The sequence below is a fragment of the Corylus avellana genome, chromosome ca4, assembly GCF_901000735.1.
Source record: "Corylus avellana chromosome ca4, CavTom2PMs-1.0".
Lineage (NCBI taxonomy): Eukaryota > Viridiplantae > Streptophyta > Magnoliopsida > Fagales > Betulaceae > Corylus > Corylus avellana.
Window position 1 is genome coordinate 30933149 of NC_081544.1, and position 26538 is coordinate 30959686.

The 26538-nt window shown below is 35.1% G+C and overlaps 5 protein-coding genes across 10 annotated transcripts; all 5 read right to left on the reverse strand.

Annotated features, from left to right (window-relative positions):
- Positions 1 to 513: 513 nt before the first annotated feature.
- Positions 514 to 4212, reverse strand: LOC132179338 (rhamnogalacturonan I rhamnosyltransferase 1-like). Its single transcript, XM_059592043.1, has 8 exons — positions 3820 to 4212; positions 3229 to 3296; positions 2594 to 2682; positions 2144 to 2309; positions 1764 to 2053; positions 1242 to 1446; positions 995 to 1152; positions 514 to 888 (listed from the first exon to the last, which is right to left on the reverse strand). The coding sequence occupies exons 1-8, from the start codon at positions 4163 to 4165 to the stop codon at positions 660 to 662; spliced, it is 1551 nt and encodes a 516-aa protein (XP_059448026.1). The 5' UTR covers positions 4166 to 4212; the 3' UTR covers positions 514 to 659.
- Positions 4213 to 5907: 1695 nt separating this feature from the next.
- LOC132179948 (uncharacterized) lies at positions 5908 to 11582 on the reverse strand. The gene is made up of 11 exons (XM_059592769.1): positions 11147 to 11582; positions 10453 to 10616; positions 10118 to 10340; positions 9872 to 10040; positions 9594 to 9800; positions 9351 to 9485; positions 8396 to 8524; positions 7669 to 8069; positions 6906 to 7122; positions 6289 to 6482; positions 5908 to 6165 (listed from the first exon to the last, which is right to left on the reverse strand). The coding sequence occupies exons 1-11, from the start codon at positions 11527 to 11529 to the stop codon at positions 5967 to 5969; spliced, it is 2421 nt and encodes an 806-aa protein (XP_059448752.1). The 5' UTR covers positions 11530 to 11582; the 3' UTR covers positions 5908 to 5966.
- A 609-nt stretch (positions 11583 to 12191) lies between these two features.
- Positions 12192 to 16399, reverse strand: LOC132179850 (uncharacterized). The gene is made up of 6 exons (XM_059592643.1): positions 15954 to 16399; positions 15760 to 15863; positions 15400 to 15497; positions 13703 to 13908; positions 12821 to 12870; positions 12192 to 12573 (listed from the first exon to the last, which is right to left on the reverse strand). Exons 1-6 carry the CDS (start codon positions 16342 to 16344, stop codon positions 12523 to 12525), a joined length of 900 nt encoding a protein of 299 aa, XP_059448626.1. The 5' UTR covers positions 16345 to 16399; the 3' UTR covers positions 12192 to 12522.
- A 2259-nt stretch (positions 16400 to 18658) lies between these two features.
- LOC132177042 (uncharacterized) lies at positions 18659 to 19293 on the reverse strand. Its single transcript, XM_059589249.1, has 4 exons — positions 19206 to 19293; positions 19069 to 19133; positions 18921 to 18984; positions 18659 to 18831 (listed from the first exon to the last, which is right to left on the reverse strand). Exons 1-4 carry the CDS (start codon positions 19291 to 19293, stop codon positions 18659 to 18661), a joined length of 390 nt encoding a protein of 129 aa, XP_059445232.1.
- Positions 19294 to 20574: 1281 nt separating this feature from the next.
- On the reverse strand, positions 20575 to 25644 carry LOC132178691 (uncharacterized). Of its 6 annotated transcripts, none has more exons than XM_059591195.1 (6): positions 25234 to 25644; positions 24558 to 24632; positions 23168 to 23278; positions 21964 to 22781; positions 20893 to 21524; positions 20575 to 20792 (listed from the first exon to the last, which is right to left on the reverse strand). In XM_059591195.1, the coding sequence occupies exons 3-6, from the start codon at positions 23175 to 23177 to the stop codon at positions 20684 to 20686; spliced, it is 1569 nt and encodes a 522-aa protein (XP_059447178.1). In that variant the 5' UTR covers positions 23178 to 23278; positions 24558 to 24632; positions 25234 to 25644; the 3' UTR covers positions 20575 to 20683. The 6 variants fall into 6 exon arrangements, with proteins under 6 accessions (XP_059447178.1, XP_059447181.1, XP_059447180.1 ...); XM_059591198.1 differs by having other exon boundaries at positions 21964 to 22718; positions 24821 to 25644; XM_059591197.1 differs by having other exon boundaries at positions 21964 to 22745; positions 24821 to 25644.
- Positions 25645 to 26538: the final 894 nt, after the last annotated feature.

Below are 26538 nucleotides of genomic sequence, written 5' to 3' on the forward strand. Positions count from 1 at the left end.
GAGATGATCCTAATTCATCCCGGTACGTACCTTAATTATTGTGTCATATATATATATATACCGGGCCAGTACTAGCACTTAAAGTCTAGAAACTGTTAAAAAAAATTATAATTTTAATGGATAAACTTATTTACAAGCCACCCAACCCCGCCCCCCCCCTTTTCTTCCTTTTTTTGGGTTTGCTTTTAATGCTAAAAGTTCTTATATATACTGAGCATTAACCTCCCGGTTACTTCGGCCTGATCTATTTCACAGCAAATAGAATGCCGCAAGACTGGAGTACTATATATGGAAGGAACAAGGAGACAGTGCTACAAAGAATATTTTGTTCCAGTAAATTGAATATACTAATTACATAATTTATTGTGAGTTACACTTAAATTAATTTGATATTGCCCTCCATTTGCATGGTACCCTGTATATATATATTCATAAATTTGATTAGACAACACCTTTTTCTAATCCCATTTACACCATGAAAAACAAAATGAACTACTTTTGTTTTCCAATGTTGTCACAGGAATTGAAGCACATTATTACAATAGAACGAAGAGCCCCATGTGGACTATCGTATAACTAAAATTGTTCTGATGGTGTATGATAGCAGTAGAAATTAAAATTGTTTTGATAATCACGTGCTTAATTTTCATGGTTCAAGATCAATCAAGTGGTGACAAGCACTCGTGGGGATTTGTCCAGAAATAATCCTCTTCCTTGGGTTTACCTGGAACCTCCGATCTTCTACTTGGGTTCCCCATGCGATCTGCGTGGGTTGCCTTCACCGACGCCGAGAATTCATCCCAGCTCAGTGTTCCATTGTTGTACTCATCTATCAGCTCCACAAGAATCTTTCTGTCTAGAAGGATCGTTTTCCTGAATCCCAAATATCTGAAAACCAAAAAAAAAAACTTATGTATATAAATGGCTTTTGTGAGATGAATTTGATGTTTCCAAGATCTGCAATATGAGTAAAGAATAAGTAGGTCGACAGTACCGTCTGTGGCCTTCAACAACTTTGGCCATGTTTCCTCCATATGTAGGAACAAAAATATCACTCTCTATCGCCACATGGTAATCCAATGCTGCCATCTGGTTTGAATGGTTTTGGAAGGGCATAAGCTCCGAAGCTTCCAGTAATGTTTCCTTTCTAACCTGTTTTTATTTTTACATCACAAAAAGAAATTAACGCATATATATATATATCTTTGAAGTTGTTTCAATTAACATATATATGTACTTACAATATTTGGAAAAGCTTCTTTGAGGGCTGCCATTCTCCTTTCTGCCTTGTATATTTCTCCAGCAGCAATATAGACTTGGATATTACGATCGATGTCAAATGCCCGCAATGCTAGTGCAGTTTCCTCAGGAGTCAGAGGGCATAGACCATCTTTCCTTTTCTTCACCGAATCTATTTCTTTTTCTTTCCACCATGGGTAAGCATATCTTTTACATGAATTTATCCAGGTTAGTAAATCTATTATGGGCGTGTTACAATGTTAAAATATAAATTAAATGATTAAATGATTAAATTTATCATTCTCTATTAGGTCTTGAATTATAACTCTCTTTCTTTCGTTCATCTTTCGTTTTAATTAAATATTTAACCTCTAAAAGAGGGAAGAATATGATCCTCTCCATTTCAAATGTGGATGAGTATTTTTGTTTTTTTATTTTTTATGGACAAAAATACATCTTTACTATAACTAACTGAATATTATTCGATTCATTTGAAATAGAGAAGATCCTAATTCGTGTCTCACCTCATTTTGGTGGTCTCTTCAATCTCTTCTTCGTTGCAACCTTCTGTACAACCTGAGAAGGCTACCATGTCCATTTCATATCTGAGATGAAGGACCAAGAAAGGCCCTCTTTTCCTCAAAGTGTTGACAACCTTCTTGGCCACTTTCTCAATCGGGGGAGCAAACCTTAAAGCCTCATAGTTTACACGACAGCGTAGTTTCTGGACCTCTTTGGGAATCCCATTATTCGCAAGCCTAGCATCGGTTTTTTGCAAATGCAAGACTTCGTACGTCTTTATGCGAGGAAGAATCTGTATATATATATGCAAACAAAGATTAATATCTTCATATATAATTAACATGAGCTAGCTATAAACGACGATGGATGAGGAACGACCAACCGTGTTGTAGTAATATGTCATGTTAGACCAACTAATGGGTGGCATGGAATAGAGGGACTCCACTTCTACTTTCTTCTTCTGCTCAGGAGGCAGCTCTTTCAATATCCGAACTTCATCTCTCAATGAAGTGATGAAATAATCCACATCAAATATATCTTGGAACTGACTGCGCATATAAATCAAATAACCAAATTTGGTAACAATATATATATATATATATATATATATATATATAAAAAGAGAGAAATGATTGGTGTTAATTTTTTGTCTATATTTTTCTCATATCATCTTACAAATCAATCATTAGATTTGTGGACTTAACTATGTGGATCTCACATAAGTCAATGATAGACCTCACAAATCTAATAGTTAATCTATTGAGTTTGTAAAAGAATATATATATATATATATATATATATATATATATATAAAGAGTTTGTGAGTACTCACCTGTAGTCATTCCAAAAGGAAGTATTGTCCAATTCTGGAACTATAAGAGAGACATTTAGGTATCTTGCAATGGCAACCATGTCACAAATCTGTGAAGAACCACGACAATTCAGAACGTTAAAAATGAAGAGAAAATGAGAAAGGAAGGAGACCAGAGATTAACGTACGTGCATGGTTTGGTTTTAATGGCCTATGTGCACGACAAAAAAGTTCAAAGGACAATGTTTTTTCTGATTCACGTACGTATAATGAAATTTATTCATGAAGGCATGCAACCATAATAATTTACACATATATTTTGCATATTAATAGCAAATCAATAAATATATATATATAACTAGTCCCCAAGAGATAATTCAATCGACTGAAATCACGCTTAATGAAGCGAATGTCACTAGTTCGAATCCCCCTCTTGTGTGGACATATATATATATATATATAACTGGTTGATTCAAATACTGTAAGTCCATAATTGACTCGATCATGTCGATCAATCCATGATTAACTCATGTTGATATATGGAAAGTGAATAATTTTCACCAAGGAGCTTTAAATCGAGCAAAGAAGACTCATAAAGAAGTGTAAAGTAAAATCTAGGGTACGAAAAAATGCTGTAGGGCAAAAAAATAACTTACACCAGATCGCATCTGATTCAATCCTCCATTGGACGAAATCATCAAATATCCATTATTTTCATAAACTCCTGGAAACAAATTTGAAACCGTTTAAGATTGCTGCTTCTTTTGAACAAGAAAGCTTACGTTACACTAAAATGATCAAAGGATGTATTCAGTTAGGGAAACAAAAAAAAAAAAATTGATCAAAGGATGCAATTACAAATTAAGTAGACATGATGCACCTATAACGTCTACACCGGCCATAAGATTTGACAAAGATTATATACATATAGCTAACTCTCAAAAAAATAATAAAGAAGAAGAAGAAGAAGAAAAAAGGAAGGGAACCTTTGCTTTGATATATACCATAAATCTTACCACTAAATCCAAAAGCTTAAACTTATAAGAATTGATGGCTTTAATTATTTAATTTATATTCTAACAAATCTCCTGTATTTACATTAATTAGACTACAAAGTGGTCATTGAGGGCAAGTTTCCCAAAGATTCAATTCAACATTTTCTTCTTTTGGCAAAATATATAGCTAGATGGTTTGATAATGGTACTAATTAGATCCTTAGTTTTCATAATTGCAAATTAATCACTTACTTTCCGGTGGAAGAGGGTATGCGATCTGACGCTTAAATGCGGTCGGACCCAATGTCTGGCCTATAGCTGTCAGCTGAATTACAATAGCCCACAGCAGCACCACCGCCGTGGCTCGAACCGCCCAATGTTTCAACCGTGCCAATCTAGACCTAATAACCATCATACTCTTCAACTTTTCAGCTTTGATCCCTGCATTTATCAAACTCTTCAACTTTTCGGCTTTCATCCCCCTAATGATGAAATCCTTCAATATTTCAGCTTTGACTGCACCCATATACTTCAACGTAATCTTCCTATATGGCTTCTCCTTCTCCGGATCCTCAACATCATCCTTGGTGTAATCCATCTTCAAGAAAAGAGTTAAGAGTTTGAGTGGGCTTAAAAATGGTGTTTAATTAGCTGAATTTCCCGACCAGGTTTCCGGCGATACTCCGGGGAGCTGGCTTTAGGACAACAGTGGCATGCATGCAAGAAGAGTGCGAGGATGCAAGTTTTTAAATAAGAGAATAATATGATTATATTATATTCCTCCACTTGTTAATCACATTGATTGGTTTCCTTTTCTTGTGGATTTAATACGATTTATTATACTTATTATAGAAAGGATTGAGACCTATGGAAAACTACGTACGTACATGATGGGATTGATTGAACAAACAAATACGGTACACAAAAATCAGCAATTAGCATCGATTAATATTGCCAGATGTGTTTAAAATATTTTCTTTTAAATTAATTTGCTCTAAAAATCCTTGTTAAGTTTTACTTAGAAAACATTTTTTGTTTTCTTATATATGTGGTTTCGATATACGAACTCAACATAAAATTAGCGAGTTAGGATTGATGGGTCTAACCCACCTAATTAAATAAATCAGGTTAAGGTTGACATATATAGTCTTATACTAATGTCTCGACATGACCTCAATCCAACAAGAGACATAAGGACAAAAATTATTCCCAAAAAAAAAGTGAAAAATGTTGTTTCAATGAAAGTTGATATCCAATTACTCTTCTCCAAATATGAACGATAAAGGAAAGTGCATTTTACTCTACGGTTGCTGGAAAATATATTATTCTCTTATATTAATCCATGGATGTTTAGTTTTGATTAGAAAAAAAAAAAAAAAAGATTGAAAAATTAAGAATGTTAATTAAGATCAACGGTGAGGCAATATGATTGTATAGATTAGATAGGTTGAGACAATATATATATATAGTTGACATGGATGGGTTTATTAGTTGGTGCCATATGTATCTTTGTCCATAAATATTTCAATTCAACCGTAGGATTTCGCTGTCTAAATTTATATGCTTCAATTTAAGATGGAAAAGAATGAAGTAGCGAATATAAATAAGGTTGCTGTATTGCATTGAAAAGGAAAATTGCGACTGTTACCACATGTTCGTAACAGAGTTGTGACTCTAATCACGTGTTATACTCTCTCTTTCGCCCTCTCTCACAGAAATTAAAATTTGTGAAAACATGGTAAGACCCAAAATGTGATTTTAAAAATGCAGTTTAAAAACTAGACAAAATCGCAATTTAGTTTTTAAAATTGCAGTTTAGCCTTTAAAATTATACGTTTTCAAAAAAAACCTCTCATTACCTGCGATTTAAAAACGCAATTTTTTAAAAAGATAATCCCAAACAACGGATTCATTTTTCTTAAATGTCATCAAACGAGATAAGCTTTTAGAATTCTCATAAGTTAACCAACCGTGAGTTGAAATTAATATTTGAGAGGAGGAAGGATGGAACCCATCACCCCAAAAAAAAAAATGTGAATAATAATAAAAATAAAAATAAAAGTATTCATCAACTTAATTGGGCCATGTTCGATTGCTTGACCAATGGGGATCTCATCAACATTTACTTTAAGCATGGTCCCCATAATTTATATATGCTCTTAATTATGAACCATTTTGTCAATATTAATACAATTTTTTTTTTTTTTTTTTTTTTATATATATATTCGCACAAGAGCGGGGAGGGGGGGTCAAGGCACAGATCAAGGCGCTTCACACTTAAAAATAGAATAAAAATTTAAGAGGCTTCAATGTGATGGACACACTCTAACATATACCAAAAAAAAAAACACCATTCTTTTTGTTTCAATTAATCCAGAATACTTAACCCCCTATTGAATTTATTCATTGTTGAACATCCCTAAAACTTTGATAAGAAAAGCGTAATCATAAGCCATTTCCTCACATTGACCATAGCGTCCACCTTCACCAAAATGTCCTCCACTCATATTAGTCTTCAAAAGGACTGCACCCGAACATTCAGAGCATGTAGTATCCCTTACTTTGGCCACCCATTTTGCAGCTTCCCAAACTCCGACCCTGAGAATGAAGATTATGAGCCACAAGTATAAGTTCATGGCGATTTTCTTTATATGTTATGTTTATTTATGCATGTGATTGTTGATGACATCAAAAGGCAGAAGATAGAAGATAGAAATTTGCCTTGAGTCATGAAATGATGCTGTAACCAGCATTGAAGGATAACAAGTGTGAGGAGTAATGTTATCATAAGGAGAATAGCTCAAAATAGACTCAAATTGGGACTGTATCTGAGGATTCCCAAATTCTTCATAATCCAATATGGTGAGAGGCAAACTAGGATCCAACAATGTGTTGCATATATCAAGAAATGGAACCTGTTACAAGAATTACCCAAACATCAGTGCCAACAATTTAACAATAAGAAAACTAATCATTCAAATTAGCCCAAGTAATACTATGAATCACCAGATAAATTAGCATAAAAAGATAATCATCATATATAAAGTATGTACATATACTAGTGAAACTGATATATATTATTCAAACACTAATCACTTCTAAAATTGAAAAATGCTAGGCTTACAAATAAATTTTACAAAAACAACTTTTACAAAGTGATGTGGCACTATATGATTGGATTTTTCAAAATTTGAATTTATCTAATTTCCAATCATGTTGTGCTACATCACTTTGTAAAAACTTTTTTGTACAAACAATAAAGGCTATATATATGGAACAAAAAACCACTTCACTGGATCAGAACACTAAATGGTAAAATATTTCAGTTTAGGGCTAACCTTCAAAATAGCAGCACGAAATAGATCCGGGTACATATTGATAGCCGCCCCGACAACTAAACATCCTGCACTATATCCAATAGCACCGAGCCGATCTCTATGAACATAGCCCTCACTGACTAGGTAGTTGGCACATGATCCAAAGTCATATACGGAATTCTGTTTCAACAACCCACTGCCAGACTTATGCCACGAAGAATCACCACCGCCACCGCCTCTGCTCAAAACAAAACTTCTTGTGTCATATATATAAAGGAATCAGAATCAACGCCACACTCATTTGATTTTTCAGCCAAGAAAGCAGCTTCTTGGCATACCAAGTGCAAAACATTCAATCTCAAAATTGAAATCAGTGTAGGTAGTAAATACAATTACTTGCTTATTTTAAAAAATATAGAAAATACCAAAACATTGATGAAGACAACCTAAGATATAGGATCAACTAGAGCTTAGAATAACTCATCAATTTTATGTACATAGACACAAGACAAGTTTAATTTATATCAAATACAAACAGGCAAAACTTTTACATATGCAAGTTCAAAAACAATCAGCCCTCTTCTCGCCTTGGTGGTTGGGTAGTCATATGGTCCTTCGGAAGGTCACAGTTCAAGCTATGCTAAGCTAGCAACAAATAAACTGGCAAAACACATTAGCAATCTGATTGGTTTCATTTCATGTATAGAGTTAACGTATGTTAATGTCCACTTCAAAAAATCAGTGCCAAAAATGGACAAAAGAAAAAACTTAACGCAGAACCAACCTCACATCAGCAAATGCCACCACCCAACCACGATCAAGCAAACTCAGGCGATTTGCACACCAGCTTTTTTCTAAAATTTCCCCATATGCCCCATAGCCATGTAAAACTCCAGGAGACTGACCCTTCTGCCAGGATTTTTGAGAGTACAAGATGGTCAGAGGAATCCTCACACCATCATAGGAAACAACTTCCTTTCTTTCACAACAGTATGCACAGGAAAATTCCTTCCATCTCTGTGATTCAAAATTTTGGATATTTTCTTCCTTGTTTTGAGAACGAATCGTATCTAGCTCATAAGCTGCTAAGCATGTTCTATTAACAGAAACACCCATCACTTCCTCTTGCTGCACAATTGAGTATGTCTGTCTTGACATGTCATAGTCAACAATCATATCAGGCATCTGCAGATTCCAAAAGAAAGGATAAATATTTTTATATCAAAACCAAGGAGCATATCTAACTCCAAAGTAGCTGAAAATAGTATAATTAGATGTCAAAATTGAATTTGATTCCTACAAAATTGACAATATTCATAAGCATTTTAGCAATTTTTACCAATTTGGTGGTACTTGGCACTGCCTCCAAGTACCACAAATATTCTACTAATTGTTCCATACAGCAGATTACTAGAAAAAAGGGAGTAAGGCACTGCGAGGGTGGCGGGGCATCAGACAAAAAGCGTGATGCATATGTGGGTAAATCTAATTATAATTATTAGAAGTTATACCACTGGAGAAGAAAGCACCACGCGGTAAACCAAGCTCATGAAGTCATGGTTTGAACCTGGAACAACACTACATGAATTTGAGGGCAGGGGGAAATACCATGGATTAAGATTCTCAATCTCTATTTGATGCTGCAAAACATTCAATATGCACAGAACATGAGTACAAATACATTTGTATATGAACAGAGCATAAAATAATTTAATTTTTCTCTTTTGTAAGCAGAACTTACATATTGATTAGAACCACCATGACATAATCTGAACTAGAAATTAAAACAGCTCAGAGAAGGGGAAAATCAAGCATTAGTAGAACCAGAGATATCTAATGATCCAGTGTCCCTAAGATGAGTAAATAAGTTATGTTGAATGTATTTTCTTACACACATACGCGCATGCATATGTTGCACTTATTTTAGTCAATTAAAACTTCAGTGCTTCTCTCCTTTTATACATCTACATGATCGTAAGTGACCAACCATAAATGTATCATTTGCATATGAAGTACTGAACCACATATCTGATGTTCTATAGCAAGGATAGGATGTAAAACCATTGAATCACATACCTTGTCACAATAGATTTCATTAAAACAGGAACAGGGATATAGATTCCACAATGGCTATGACAATTACCAAGATCAAATCCGAAATTCCTGTTACTGACATAACATCACTCTGAACAAAGTATTCTGCCCAATTTTGTGGCAACATTTTCTTTTTTTTATCCATTCTTTTACACTTCATTTGATGATCTTATATTTGTTTTAATCTGTAATAAAGGATCCTACAAGCATGGTTTATATTTGTTTCTCTCTTACACAGGACGATGTTGATTGTAACATGATGTCCTTCAAGACTACAGAGCATAAAGGCAAAACAAAGATGAAATATCATCACTCTTTACTGTTCATATTTTCATAGTAAAGCGTAATGCAATAAAGCAGAGATATAAATACCTTACAATTAACATTAATAGGCAAATCGATGGAACAAAACATAGGAAAGCCATTCTTATTGACAAAAAGCACCAGATGCCCATTAAAAATGTCCATATCTTGTAAGCTAATATCTTCTCCTGGAAGGATGACATTCTAAAAGGAAAACAGAAGTATTTCAGAGATGAGAAAAATGGATACATAAAAGAGAGGCAATCAAACAGTAAATTATAAAATATACATGGGTTGGAGAACAAACTTCACCTGCCAATTTTCTGGCTGTATATCTTCAACTCGGCATTTAGCCAGGTAATAGTTTCCACCAGAACACTCCTTATTCTCAGTCAAAGGAGCATTTGTAAGAATATAAAATATACCGTAGTGATGTTCCAAAAAATACTGTACACCACAAACACGCTCACATATTCTGCGCAAACCATCAAATGGGTTGGCAGCATCTATTACGTAAACCTGCCATAGACAGGACAAGATATAAGTCCACCATTTGAGAATAATAACAACATATGCTTGCAAAGGAAAACTAAAATTAATATGTAAATTCCTTCCTCGGATGAAGTTCTTGAGTTTGAATTCACAGTAATGAACTTGCCATCTTTTGTGCTTGTAATGTCCACACAAAAGCTGGAATCACTCTCTGTAAATACTGGGACGTCATCTGTATCATGAAATCCTAGTTTGGTACAGAGAACCCTGCCCAAAAAGAAAGAAAAAAGGGTAAGAGAGTATCATGAGCCCCCAGGAAAGAGGATCCAGAACAGTCACCTTGCCTGTAAGGTCGTTGATTATCATCTGATATTGTATAAAACAGAGTATTTCCATCTTGAGCCCATGCCAAGCTAACAACCCCATCAACTCGTAATTTTGGAATAATGCATCCACTTCTAAGGTCCTTAATTTGAAGCATGAATCGTTCACTGCCAGTAATATCAAGTGTGTATGCAAGAAAATTGTGGTCGGGTGAAATTCGACATGCACCCACGTGCACATAACCTGCAACATTGAACGCCAATATAACAAAAAATATTAGCTAATAAAAGGTAATATCTATGAGAAAGAATTTATTGGTGCTCTTCTCACGTAAAGAGGTAAGAGAGAAGCTTGCCATATTGCTCCGCAATTTCATTCCAGTCTAGCAAAGGTTCCTCCCTTCCAAATCCTCCGCTTGCATAATGAAGAAAAGTCTTCATAGAACCACTTTTCTGAGTATCTAACCTCCTACACAGAACCGGGTATTCCTTTCCCTCAGGAATGTATTGGTAATACAACCTGCTCAAATGTAATGAAGACAAATTTTGAATTTCAAAGAATTGCCCCTCCATTAAAGCAGAAAGATAAAAGTTAACTGCACAAATCAAAATTGGTGCAAGTGTACCACTCTCTTCACTCCTGCATTCCCCTCGTCACATTCACTAGAAATTCAAGTCCACGCCTATTAGATAATGCTTTCATTATAACAGCTTGGATTGACAGTATGTGCATTTTAAGGCTTTCCAAGCATTTCAACCCACCCACTAACCTGCTACAAACTAAATTAGCTCGCCAATTGATTTCCATGAGCCAGGGACTTCACCATGAAAATCCAAATTCTTTTCATTTTTTACACCAACAAGCACTTGTACAAACATACAAATGATACAATTCACTAACATAGCATTCCAACCAGTCAAAAGACTACATATATATTACAAGTCGAAATTTATGAATTTCGCGCGCACACGAAACTCACATAAAAATTAAAAGAAAAATTGTAAAACTTTGCGAAAAAGACGAAATGGGTTGATGAAAAATGAACAAACCAGGGTCCCCAGCGCTCAGGAGGAGTGGAAATAGTGGCAGGCATTCGGCTTTTCATCTCGGAAAACAGCGTGCATTGCAGGTTGTGGGTGTCAGCCATAAAAGCTTCAGCGTACGAGTTTTCTTGGCTAAGGTACTCAGAGAGATCAGGGTCGTTGGTGTTGGACATCCAATGGAAAGGATCTTGCCACGTCCTCCCATGGGCCGTTACTGTGAACGGGATTTTCTTTGGGACCGGAGGGGCTTGCGGGGGCGGCGAGAAGGGGTGGCCTCTGCAGAGGGAGGAGAAGAGGGAGGAGGATGCGTTGGGGATGAAGAGAAAAGAGAGGGACAAAGTGTACCCTTTGATTGAGCGCTTGGGGCTTAGCAGGGAGGCAAGAGCCATAGAGCTTGGAGGTTGGAGACCAGAGTGGTAACTTCAGAGTTCAGAGTGGTGTGTTTTTTTTTTTCTCTCTCTTTTTTATTAATGTTATTTTTTAAGAACTACATTTTACCTCTAAACTATGTCTTATTTTTAAATATGTCATCGAACTTTAATTCAGTACAAGTTAAACCCTAATTTGAAATTTCAGTGCTATTATACATTGATAGTAAAACGGTGTGTTTTATTGCAATTACAACATATTTGCATATCCTGCTATTAAATTATGATACATAACATCCCTTTATCAATATAACTATACCTTATTACCACAACCCCAAAATAGATCATTTAATTCAAAATGACACAATCAAATTAAAAATCTAAAAATATAGATCAACTTTGTTAATGTCTTTTGAAAGACATTTTTTGTCATTTGTTTGAAAAAAATGTTCTAACGAAGCAAAAATTGTTTGTTAACGTTTCTGTTTCAAAAAGAGAGAACAAAAAACAAAAAACAAAAATGTTAACAATATTTTCGTTTATTCTATAAGTTTACTCCATCACCTCTTTAATGCTATCGTGTTACCAATGTTCCTCCCAGTATATCATCGTGTTTTTTTTTTTTTTTTTTTCAGAAGTTGGATTTGAGTGCAATATGTTGAGAGACTTCTCTATGTCAAGACTCAAGACTACGAAAGAATATTCACTTATAGGTGAATTTCTAACATTTAAAAAACCAAACATGAATCAACGGAATCAAGTCATCTGTACAAGGCAAGTTAAGGTCAAATATGTCCGCCAACAGCCTAAAAAGGCATCATATCATAGCTTCCCACTATTTATATAGCACTAAAACACATAAATGAACACAGATAACATCTAATTCGGATTTGCCAACCATATACCCGCTGCACCTCCTAAGAAATCACCATATTAACTTCGATATCACCAGTGCCTTAGTCACATAAGCAAGTCTTGGCATTTACTTTGTATTTCCCTCCAACCGGCGGGGTTCTAATCTGTTGCTGCTGCCGTATCCTTCGTATGCTTCTCATCTTCAACATCCTGTAATTGCCCGTAAGATTTCAAATAAGTTTCCAACAAATCCAAGGTAACAATTGTTTGGTGCAGGCTAATAGTTCCATAGTTATTAGTCTAATTAGTCTTTTAATTTTTTATCAGTTTGTTGGTCAAATTAACTTGGAAGCTTTTTGAGTGATATGTGAGGAATTGAAATCAGAGATGAAGCATAAGGCACTAAATTTGAAGATGTAACAAGAGAAAAGTGAATCATGAGATCAGTAAAGCTTACTGAATTGTCAATCTTGTCAAAATCATCGTCAAAGCTCCCCTCACCATCCTCTGAAAGACCATGTAAGATAATCAAAATGTCAGTCTAGTTCATGGGTCTTTAAAAATTAAAAATGAGAAGTTGAGAGTTCATGTGTTCTTGAGTGTCCCTTTTTTGAAATGAAATTCTTATTCATAGAAAAAGTTGAGCTCGAAATGCAACAAATTGTCCACAACTCACAAGTTAAATAATTTAGATTGCATATCTTGCACACAGATTGTCAATAACCTCACCGAGATAAACAACTAGCCATGCTTCAAAGTTAAAGACCTAAGCTATGTAAATGATAAGTACGTAATCTGGAGTTCCTGGTGTCCAAAACAATAGAATGATCTTCTTGTAATTTATTCAAATTTTAAATGTATCCATCATCTATTTTTTTAATAATTCAAAAAATTAAGGACTAGAGGATTTAAACAAAAGTGCTGATCCTATCCAACAACATAGTCATTGCTATTGTGCTGCCGCAATGTTCTTTAAATGCTTTATAGAAAACAGCAGACCGAAATACCAGCTTATTCCCCTACTCAAATACTTCTTTTGACAATCAATACCACTTTCCAAAGGTCAATTCTGTCACTTGAAGGACAATTTACCAAATGGAAGACCATAAAACATTTGAAATTAGTGACTTGTGTGGATGCACTGTGCCAAGCCATGAACAATTGGGAGATATGCACAATGTGTTAGCAATGCACATTCAGATGCCATGCAAAATTATGCTGCAGTTTATACTATGTTTTGAAGATTGCATATAGTAAACCGTGTCATATAAAGATGCATGGATATATTAAATTGCAATGAGGCTGTTGAACATGACCACATGTCAAAAATGTTATATACCTTGACCTCCATCACTATCTTCAAGATCTCCCAAAAGAAACGTATCCAAGTCCTGCTCAGCTGATGATGAATTGGAACCTTTACCCTTTAGGTTCTTCCCCGCCCCTTCTGCTTTCTCTTCTCCTCCGGAAGTTTGCTCCACTTTATCATCCTTTATGTTTTCTGCTGCTTTGAGCTTAACCTCCTCCATGTATTGCTTCTCATACCTGATCGTTAGTTTGTAACCATTGTAAGAAAGGATGTTAATTCTAACTAGTCCAAATTATAACAAAATTACAAAAAAGGAAAACAAAGAAAGAACCACCCATGCCACCATGTTCATCACTAAACAATAAATCAGTAGTAGCTACTTCCTATATAGCACCAAAATAAAGTATCTTCCCATCAAAACCAAGCTCGCTGGCTCATGATAGGCTATAATAAAGGAAAATAGGAAAATCAGAGAAAGAATTAAAAAGTAGATTTGACTCATTTTAGTACATTGTAATATAGTAAAATAAACAGTAAAATTTCACATATTTACGTTGCATACTAAAAATTTTAAGTGCAGCATCTGAAAGTAGCACATACTCTTGTACTTATAACAGAAACTGCTTATGTAACAAACCAAGCATTAGTAATATCATTTTAAAGGCACTAAGATACAAATACCAGCATATCTATCAAAAGACATTCAACTAGGCGGTATATCTAACTAAATATCTGACAACATGCACAAGCTGATACAACCACCAACACATTGAATACAGAATTACCTGTACTTTTTTACAGTTGATAGCTCTGTGACTTAAGCATCAATTTACAAATTAGGGAGAATACTTGCTTCACATTATATTTTTGAGTTTACCTTCAAATACATATTTCTTTATAACAATTCAACATTGTTATCCATTCCTTTTTACGGTAGAAAAAAAAAATTAAGAATTAGTTTTGCAACACCTTCTACCAGATCGCATGGGGCATCATCAAAAATGATTATATTTGAAGTACCTACTTTTCTTTTCCAAGTTCACTTATTTGCTGCTTCTTTACCAATTTTTTTTTTTTCAAATGACGATATAAAATTCAATTTAAATATGATGGTGCCATTCATGTCATATAGGTGATATCAAACACAATTGCCTCTTTATTTTGGTTTGGTAATTCAGAACAATTAGTCATAAAGGGAGAAATTAACACACTTTCGGAAGCTTAGGGGGAGGGGAACAGAGCGTCAATTAGAATTCAGGGGAGAATTGACACAAGGAGCAAAGTTTGGGATGATTATGTAAAAACTGTTTTTGCTTATTATAAATTTGTGAGGTAGATATCATGTTTAAGATTACTGATTTTACTTCTATCATAACTCAGTTACCGAAAATTGAATATAGTATGTGGGAGAAGCTCCCATAGTAGAATTCCATTGTGTTTTGATTTATCCCATGTACCTTTCTTTCTTTTCTGAGCTACTCCTTGCACCTTTCATTAGCATGACAAACTGTCTTGCCTTTTCCTTATAAAAAAAAGCAATAATTATTTTATTTTATTTTATTTAAAGTTATAGTATATTAAGAATCTTCCGCAGGTTTACATTATCTTACCATTAAATATTCAAAATGTAATTTGGGATCGCAATAGAGCTCAATCCAACAAACAAAATATTGTGGAAATCCATCAATAAAAGCAGAAGTGCTTCACTCAAATAAACTATTACTTACGGAGCCACATGGCTGCTCACAAGAGTGAAATATATTCTCCAGAATCTTCTTTCTTTCATAACACGCGGGCACAATTCATATCTTAATCTTGAAATTTCCTGTAAAAGAAAACTTATTCAAACAGTTAAAATAGATATCATCTCCTCGTCAACACAAAATACGGTGCTAAATAATTACAGGGCAATGCGTATCTCTTCGTCAAAACATCTAAATAACACTTATAATGGTTTCCCTATCTTCTTCGTCAATTGTCAGCCAGCCCTTGACAAGCTAGATCAGCATTGGAAAACCGTAGAAGAGAACGTGCACGAAAATGTTTACGTACTAGATGAGAACCCAATTCTGAAGCAAAGAATTTACCTTAACGGAGGTGAGAACCATGGTGGCATGCTTCTCCTGCCACTCCGTCAGATCCTTCCGCACGTTCGACCCCGTCGTAGCCACATCTGACGCCTCTGCTTCGTCTGCATTTTTTGACCGTCAATTGAGAAGGAAAAAAAAAAAGATCCAAAGGAAAAGAAACGTCCAAAATCCAAATGGCATTCACATATTACCGTGGACTGGAAAGTTCTGGAATGTAGTAGAAGTGAGTCCCTTAACGAATTCTCGCAGATCGTCGGTGACTCCGAACTTGCGGAGCTCCGAGGGGGAGTAGGAAGCGGAGGCGGAGGCGGAGGAATTGGCGAGGGAGAGCGAGGAGAGCTGAGAAGGGATGATGATATCGGGGAGAGAGAGGGAGAGGGACTTGATCTGGATCTGGTCGGCCTGCTTGAGCGCCGCGGTTTTGATCTGATCGGCCTTCTTGGAGGCCTCGGCGGCCAGCTCCTTCGATTTCTTGGTGGTTTCCGTGACCAAGTCGGAAATGGTGACGGAGTTCGTGAGGGTCTGGGATCTCTTCGCCGCTTCTTCTGCAAAGCTCTTCGCCCTCTTCCATATGTCTTCCATGGCTCTCCCTCCGGTTTGCGTTTCTCAATCTGTCAGATTCTTTTCTTCCACCTTGGAGAGACCGAGTAAGTCAATGAGAAACTGCTCTACGACGGCGTTTCGTGTTGTCAAAGTCGAAGAGGTCTTCTTTCTTCGGTTTCACTTCCGAGAACGCACCGTTTTGGTCCTCAAGTCTTAATTCAAACGCTATTTCCTCGTTTTTGCTCGCTCCTAGTCCTAGCTGTAATGTCAACTATTTATTCCTCAATTAATTAATCCCTAATTTGCTATCGTAAGAAATTAATCCTTTTCAATTTCATCCTTTACTAATGAAAAGGAGGACCTTATTTTTTCGCATAACATCTCAAACTCATAACAGCATTCACAATGGATTAATCAAATACTTTTATCTAAATGTTTATTGAGATTTGTAAAAAATTTCAAAATTAGATTAGCAACAAAAAAAAATACAAAATCAATATTTTATTTGATTAGCTAAAAAAAATGATACATGTAGTGGCATTATTTATGGGAGCTATTTTATTTCTCTCTCCACATCTTTCTTTTCCCGAAATTTTCTCCTACTATTTCTCTCTACATCTCTTTGTTTTTTTTCAAAAAGTTGAAAAATATGATCTTTAGGAAAAATATAATCCTTATAAAAAAAAAAAATTGTAAATATTTAAATAATATAAATTAAAATATAGCTAATCGGATTTTGGACGCCTTTAAAAATTTATTAGCTAAACTAAATAAAGTAAGTTTTTATGAGCTATTTTGCATACAAATTTGGCTACTCCATTGTGAGTGTCCTAACTAAAATAAATTGTTTATGATAGTAAGTATAACATATAAAAATTATCAAAGGTAGTGGTTCAATGACCCAAATAAATTTTCAAGTGGTCAAGACATGTACTAGAGCGTGAGTTTGAATCTCCACAACGGAAAATCCCCACATATATCTAATTAATATCAACCACCTTGAATTCCTATTAATGTTCTAGCGGGTCGTGCCTTAGTTTGTAATTTTTTAAGATTTTAAGCATGCTACATCACATGTTTTTTCCTAAACCCCCATAGCATGTCAAATGGCATCCACTCTTTTCTCTTTTCTTTTCTTTTCTTTTTTTTTTTTTTTCTGATTCTGAGGTCTTTTACCCTTTCTTGATTTTTTGAGGAATTTAATAAAAAAAACAAAAAAAAAAAAACCTTTTTTATGGGCTTATAAATTAGCATAATACTCTTCAACTTTTAGCTTTCCGCCGTGACCATGGCTAATATAAGTCGTGCATATTGAGAACAATAATATTGTTTTCAACACAAAATACATAAAATTATTCAAATTAATAAAGAGTTTCACCTATCATCTCTCATAGCACATGGACGTATTTTCTGTATATTTTATAATTAGGTTGATATCAAATATTTTTTTATAAGTTAATTGTAATCAAATATTGAGATTGTAATCAAATCAAGGGGAATTGATTATTATATTTATATTTACGAAATACCCTATATATAAATAGGGACTTTTGTATTATAGACAAAGAAAATTAATAAACACAATGTAATCTTTAGGAGTTATTCCAAGTAGTAGACGTAAATGTCTAACATCAAACCACCTGTAAATTCAGTGTCATTTTCTATGTTGCTTTCATGCACTCTTATTCTCACATCATCATTATTTCAACGAATCAAAATTCCAAAAATCAAAATCTCCTCCGCTCAACAAAGAGACCACATCATGATACACAGTAATTAACCCAGCACGACATGAAGTTAATTACTGGATAAGAGTACATAGTAATTAACCAGGAGTCCATGATTAAGTAATTGGCATGCTCATATATATATATAAAATTTAAAAGGTGTTCCTTGATTGCAACAACAGCCCCATCAATGGAAAATTACATAAATATGGCAGGCAAATGCATGCACGTCGTGACAACATAGGGGTTTAACGAGGTTGATGGTCTCCCACTTCATCACATAACAAAAATTGTTTACTATAATCAAGGATGTTAATTTTGGTTTCCACCTAATACAAAAGGCATGCATGCACATGGTTCGTATAACTTGGACGACCGTGTTGAATCTGATGTTGACCATACTAAAAAAAGAAAGAAAGTACAAATTCATAGGACAAAGAGAACCCTAAACGACGCTCCAGTAGGGTCCTTTGTTTTGAACATGTCCTAGGGTCTTGCTCCGCAATGTCAGCTACAATGCATATAGAAGAAGTGACATGTTCCTCATTTCCCTAATTTATATTATTATAACATTTCTTGTATCCAAAACAGGATTAATGAAATTAATCCGATTCAACACGTACGTTTCATGGACCCACCGGCATGGACTTGTTATGTACAGGACGTCGTCTTCTTACTTGGGAATAATCCATCGTATAAAACTCTGACGTGTCCGCCCCCTCATCAATCCATTCTTGCCACGTCGACCCTTTGCTTCCATGCACCACAACCTGCTCTTTGTCGACCTTCGACGACTTACCTGGAACATGTCACAAAGATTAAAGGAAGGACCACAGAGATTTGGTATTTAAGGAAAAACTCAACCAGTTATATATATAGAGAGAGAACCTGCAACATGTTCCTTATAATGTCTGTCGTATGAGTGGAAATCTTGACCTCCATATCCTTTAACCTGTACGTTTTAAGGAAAAGAAGAGAAAAATGAAGTTAAGAAATAAAGAGATGTTTAAAGGTTTTATGAAGATTAGATTCTTACAGTTATCTCAAAGAGTTTGAGCTTCCTTGGCAGTGCAGGGAGAGAATGCTGGAGTTCATTGCCTGCTTGTAATTAATGCAAAAGTAATGAGATTATAATCATGAGAGAGAGAGAGAGAGAGAGAGAGAGAGATTTACCCCTTTGCACATGAATTTGCAGAGAAGAAGATGGTGTTAGCAAAGCCAAAAGCACAACACAGAGCGTAGTCATAACTAATGGCTCCATTACTTACTATACTAGGAGTCTTTCGTGGAAGACTTGTTTTTATGTAACCAAATGAGGAAATGGGTTTGATTTATATCCACCAAGGGAGGAAAGGAAACCCACAAGAGAGAGAGAGAGAGAGACAAGAGTACACAAAGCTCAAAATGGAGAGTTCCAAAACAACAAGTAGTAGCTATACATGGAAAGTAATGTCATTGTCATCCCTTTTTAGAAGCATTCAAGCCCTCGGGGTTGCTAATTAATTTTATCAGCTAATACTGTGGGGCCCCAGTTTCTATCATGCTAATTTTTTATGTTAACAACGAAAACAGCTCAATCTTTCTTTGCCCAAGTGGAGAAAATGTTTTCATGGTGATGATGTGCTTCAAAATGATCATACCCGTTACTTTTCATATCCCCAAGGAAGCCCTTTACTTTTCATATCCCAAAGGAGGCAGGGCAGTTCATGTATATTGATTCATTCAAATATTTGGTGTGGTTCCTAGAATTACTCGTACTAAGAATTATAAAAGTTAAAAAAATATGTTAAAGTATATAAAAGTTAAAGAATCCCAAACTCTAAAATATCTATAAAAAAATTAGCTTATATATTAGTCTTTTCGTGTGCCACCGTTATTAAATCACGAGAAATAGTCAAAATTCCTTCAACTTAAATATTTAAGAGAATAATGCGTTGATTCCTCCTCGTGTTTTCCTCATTCTACGTAAATATTGTTTGACGAAAAAAGAAAACTTATATCACTGGTCCCTTCAATGAATTAATGGGCTTCTAATTAATGTTGATTATATTGAATCCCTTTAAAATTATTTGTAAAATTGTAGTAATTAGTTCATACTGAAACAAAATCTTTATGGGCACAAAAATCTTTTTTCTTTTTTGGTTTCTTTTGTTAAGGATTCAAGTCCTTTATGGTTAACAAAATCTCTGCTTTACGTCCCCTAAATTTAAGATTTTGTGAGAATCCAGACGCCATGCCGTGAACATCTAAAAGGATTGTGCCAATTGGCCCTGTTACAAAATGATATGATGATAAATTCTGATAACCCAACACAGTGTTCTCAATAAGGAGGCCTTCCACAGAACATCTATGGAACATATACTATATTTACAGATTAAAAAGTCGATCAATGAATTAATGGCAGTGATTATGAGGTCAATTTTTCCGTGATGAGAAAAGGTTAATTTCTTAGAGAGAAAATTAGAAGATACTTCTTACATGTCAACTTGCAGGCATGAAGCCATACTCAAAGCATGACACTAAAAATCTACTGCACAAGAGAAACCACAACAAGAAGAGGATGTATATATATTTATCATACTCAATAAAATAAAATTCTTGTTCATGTATAAATCAGATTCTAACTAAACCTAGGATAGAAAAAGAAACAATCAGAATCTACAGCAAAGAAGGCTCTGCCCCCAATTTCTACACTTCCGGAAATGCCTCCGTTCAGCTTTTGCCATTCTAACTGGACTGCTATTCCATTCAGACTGTAATCTGTTGACATGGTAAGCAATATGAATGTGTTAGTAATAAATTGGAATAGAGAGATAATAAATAACGAGAGAGATATATAAGAAGTATTAGTGTTGATTACATGGGAAAGGCAAAGGAACGCGTGCTGGTTGTGCTGCTATCTGATCGAAGAGAGACACTGCCAGAATAAGCTACTTGCCCGGAGTAATTTATAAGACTTCCTAAAGGACGACCTACTGCAGAGAAACTTTCCTCTCCGTGACCTACTGCAGAAAAACTCGTTTCTCCCTGACCGCGTTGAAGTTGCCTTGAAACTGTATGAGCATCAGGAATGCCCTCTTCAAGCTTTGATGTAATTTGAGTTTCAAGACATTCACTGTCACCGATTGCAAGACGCTCCTCTCTGCTGCTAGCTGCGGGTGCTAAAGAGTCAAAATCAAAGGTGATGCTTCCGTTTTCAACCTTGCTATTGTAAACTAACTCATTCACAGGACTGCCATTGCCTGATTCCCCAGATGAAGAAACGTGAGTAGGGCTTGCCAACATTTCATCCTCACTGTTATTTTTTGATTCTTCAGCTGAAGAAACCAAAGCAGGGGTTGCCAACATTGGATCCCCAGTGCAAATTTTTGGTTCTTTAGTTGCATAAACCAATGTTGTGTTTGCCAACATTGAATCCCCACTGCTATCGTTTGATTCTTCTGCAGCAGAAACCAAAGCAGGGCTTGCCAAGATTGCTTTTTCAGTAGAGACCTGCATTTAAACAATTACAATTTACATTGCATCCTCAAATGCCAACCTCTCTCTCAAGCATAAACTTAGGGTTTAGGGTCGAGAGACTTCCAGTGCTAGCTGTCCTGCTATGCCATCAGTAACATCAACAATTTATACTGTCATCACTGGAGACTGAATATCACAGCTCCAACTGATCAAATTCTAGTCATTAAAAATCACCCTTTTTTTTTCTCCTTTTTGTTCTCAGAGTAGAGTAAAGGCAAATTCTATGTAAATAGTCTCATGCAAGCAGTGTGGTTGCCAGTTCAAAAACAAACTTAGATTAAAAGGAAACATTTTCACCAACCCATCAAATGAAGAACACTCCAAAGTGGATCTCATGCAAAGTTAAAAATCAAGCTATTATTACAGGTTGTTTTGATATATTACACAATAATTTTGGCTAAGAGAAGCAAACCTGAAAGGGTTGTTGTTCAACGTTATTGCTGTCATTGTTTGAAGACTTGAAGTGGGAAGTATATGTGCCCATATCTAGCACTGGAAGTTTATTTCCGGGCAAAAAAATCTCTTCAGAGAAATTAGTTGCAATACTATCAGTGGCACCTTCCCTTGTCTGCATTAAATCCTTCGAATCACATTGATTAGCAGAATCCTTGTTAGAATCATTTTCTGCTGAAATCTGTAATCCATCTGGAGTGGACATCTTAATATCTTCTTTTTCTTTCACGGATTCTTTGGTTTGATCCTTCTCAAGAGGCAGATCAATACAAACAGTTTTCTCATCTGAACCACTCTCAAACAGTATCTTCTCCTGAGAAGGCACTCCTTCATCAATGCAGATGTCTTTGACAACATGGTAAATACTCTCTTTGTAGCAAACTGTCAATTCTGGCAGTTCACACTCCTTAACACCTTTGTCCATAACAAAATCTGAGTCCTCATCAAATGATCCTGTTTTTCTGGAAGAATAAGTACGTGATGCAACAATGTCTCTGACCTCATCTTTGTTTTCATTTTTTAAATCATCCATGCCCATAGAACAGTCAAATTCTATAGCAGTCCAACCATCTCCGTCATTTATGGCATATGGTAGGCGTAGTGCATCTTTCTCAGTGTGCTTTAAGTTTTCCTTCATGATCAGGTTTCCCGACTTTGTGTCAGAGTCCAGAGCATTGTCATTGTATTCAAAAGGTCGGGGCTTATGGCCAAGAGCTGAATGGCAAAACACTTGTTCACTATCTGCAACTACATTAAAATTTGGAATGCCAGTGAAAACTGAAACCGGGGAAGATAGAACATTCAGGGTCTGTATCATGTTGAAGAACTTAAGAGTACATAAAAACATGAATTCCGTGAAAGTTAGGAGTTTGAAAATATAGTTTTTTAGATTAAACATTTAAAAGGCATGTCAACTAACAATAAACCCATCTCCAAGAAGTCAAATTATCATATGAACACTCCATTCTCAACGAAGATTAGTTTGAGTATACAAAATGTCATACATCAAACTTGTTTAGGCTACCCAGATGCTCATACATTCTACAGTCTCCCAACTTTTACAACGTAGGACTGCTAATTGTAAGGCAGAGAAAAGAAGAAAGAATGCACCAGATGCAGGAGTTAAATAAAAGAATATAATTAAAGAGGAAGACTGTTATTACCAAATTTCATCGTTTACATGGACTGGGAAAGATGGGAGAAATTTCCGGAGCAACTGTATTTGATATTTCACACCTACAACAATTCTGGTAGATGCAAGCAACTAAACGACCCTGCCCATCAAAATGCAAGACAACTTAGGTAAAATAGCCTTATTTTGAAACTAATAGAACAGAAAGATGTTCTAGTACAGAGGAGCAACAATACCTAACTGGCTCACTGCAATGAAAGAAACCATAAGCACATATTATATTTATATACTCTAATTCAACAGATTTTAATGGTCCCATTAACTGAAAAGAAGTGCAAGTCCTAATGATACAACAGAACAGATAAAATCAAAAATGTAAAACATTGGTCGGCAACAGAACAGTAATGAAAACATCCCACTTCTAGAACTTCTCGTGGCAAAAAAAAAAAAAGGATAAATGTTACTCTCACATTACTGAAAGTGACACGTTGCACAATGTTGGACATAAACACCAACCCAAAACCTTTAGATATAACAAACTATTTCAATTAACTTAAAGGAGAAATTACAGGTTCCTATCAAAAGGTTCCTATCATTGTTTTCGCTATAACTAAACAATATTATCTATTAATAGCCAATTTTCAATTGAGCAGTCATCATGTTAAAACTAAACGAAAAAAGACACAGGCAACTTGCTGAGTTTTCGACCAGAGCAACATCAAACAATATTAAATTAAATTAAATGCAAAGCAAGGCTCAATGGAACTTCTATTTTGATTCACAGAAACAAACACGTCTCCATTAAATTGCAGCAAGAACAGGGTTATACAGTATAAGCCTATAAGGCACAAGTAGATATCTCCATGGCAGAAAAAGTTTCGGTTAACCGGGTGGGTTTTTATTTTTTATTTTTTATTTTTTATTTTTTTATTTTTTAAAGGAAAAAATATATATATATATATTTTCGTATATAAGAAAGAAGAACAACTTTCGGCTGATTGTGTGGACTCTTCTTGAGCCCATTCTCAATAATACTAGAAGACAAGGAAAAAAGTAGGAACTTTTAGAAAGCTTCCATAAACTTTCAACAGCAAAATTATAACCCAAACATTTTTTTTTAAAATAAAACATTTTTAAATAAGTACTTTTACGAAATTCCCACCGTCTTTTTGTGTGATGGCTCTGATTAGATCCAAGCCAATTACAATAAAGAAAACCAGAATAGATATCCAAAAGCTAACAGAGAAAATCCCAGATGGATCTTACTTCAATCTAATGCGAAAAATCAGTAAAAACCAAAATAACAGAATATCACAGATCTGAATCGGATCCCACCAAATAAACAGGACCCAAAAGAATTCAAAAGAAAACGAACAAACAAATAGAAACAAAGGAACTGAAAAGAAGAAGAAATGTAATACCTGTAAGATCAGCTCAAGAAGGAACCAACCCTTTCTCTGTCTCACACCACAGCAGACAATCCCCTCCAACTCTCACTGCACCCAGAAATTAAACAGTTCAAAAATCGGAAAACTAGTAAAAAAATACAACTAAGTCAACAAATCAGGAAAATAAAAGAAAGTAAAAAAAAAAAAGAAAAAAAAGAAGGGAACTTTGTGTTGTGAGAACTGAATCATTCTCTCTCGGATCGTGAACAGGCACAGACACAGAGGGGAGAGCAAACCTTATGTGGTAGAGAATCAGAGAGAGAGAAAGGCACTCCGGGGTTTAATTAAAGTGATAGTAATAAAAGAGAATCAATCAAAGCCCAAGCCGGCGTGAAGATGAAGGGGATGAAAGAGCTCCACGCCTGTAGCAAACGGAGGTTTAGAGAAAGAGAGAGAAGAGGGAGGGGCAAAGGTGTAACAAATATTCATTTATATATTTGCCCTCATCTGGAAAAGCATAATAAAGGTCAACTGGAAGGAGGGTAGCAGTTAATACCATTAAATACAGAGAAAGAGAAAGAGAAAGAGATGGAAGAGCAAGAAACAGCCAACTAATTAATAGCCTGAGTTATGTCATTTAATTTCGCACCCTTTCACTCACTCCCTTTTTTACAATCTTCCCAGTTCCCACAATTTTGCTTACACTCACCTCTGCCCATGAACTTCCCCGGAAAATCATATTCTCCCCACGGAAAAAGGAAAACACTTTCCGCCACGCCAAACACCAAGCTTTCGCGATATACCAGAAGCCCTTTTTAAGTAAAGTAGAGGCTTTGACCCTCTCCTTATTTAAGCCGAAATTCCTTTTCCAACTGGCATTGATGCGGTGAATCTGAGCTCCTTTGTTGGAAAGTCAAACCGTGCTTGACATCGTCGGAGGAGACTTTTTTATTTGTTTGTTTCTATGTTTGGTTCGCCGGAGAAAGAGAATTATGGCGTATCTGCTAGTCTCCTGGGTGTGTGATGCTGCCGTGTCAGATTCTGAAGATCCCAGAGCAGCCCATGGGCGATCTGTGATTCTTTCGAGCTGGCTCTCTCTCTCTCTCTCTCTCTCTCTCTCTCTCTCTGAGGTGCTTTGTATTATAAAATAATATTTCAGGATCTCTGCTTCTGTTTTTACCTTTTTTATATATTTCAACGGGTCCCCACCTTTTGAAGACACACGGTGCCTTTACTCCAGACGTTGTGAGCACGAAATGATCACCGTTGGATTTTAATAATACATGGATGGTCTTCGTTAAATTTTTTATTTTTATTTTTTCTCAATTTTAATTTAAACTTCTAAGATAATTATATATTTCCTAATTTATCTCATATTTAAATATTTCCACCTATTGAAAGAAATTTGAATCTATTAGAACATATATCTTACAACAACAAAATTACATTAATAATAAATCAACTTTATACCAGATTATAGACTGTTTTGTTAAAAAAATAAAAATAATTTGATTTGATTTTGTGATAAATAAATTCCTGAGATCTCGAAATGATCCAATAACTCTTTCTGATATATGTGTCTAACAAATATAAAAAATGATACCTTGTCTGTCACTCACGGTCAGCTTCATTAGTTTAAAATTTTTTTAAAATTTATTTATTTGACTCTCTAACACTTCTCAACAAATATATCACTTTATGCAAAATACGATCTGTCACAATGCCATTATAAAATTGTAAATATACCATCAAATAAAATTAAAAGTTGACTAAAGTGGTTGGTCATACCATAATTATGGGGTGGTTTAGCCAAAGTAGGTGGTGAACCACCCTATGGTTATGGAAGTCGTTTATCAACCCATTTATTAAATTTTGGGAATGATTTAGCTATCTTAACGGTTATGGGGTAGACAACTACTTCGGTCCAAACTATTTTTTTATTTTTTTATTTTTTTTTAAGATAAAAAATTATTTTTTTAATTTAAACCCCAAAAGTATATATATATATATATAT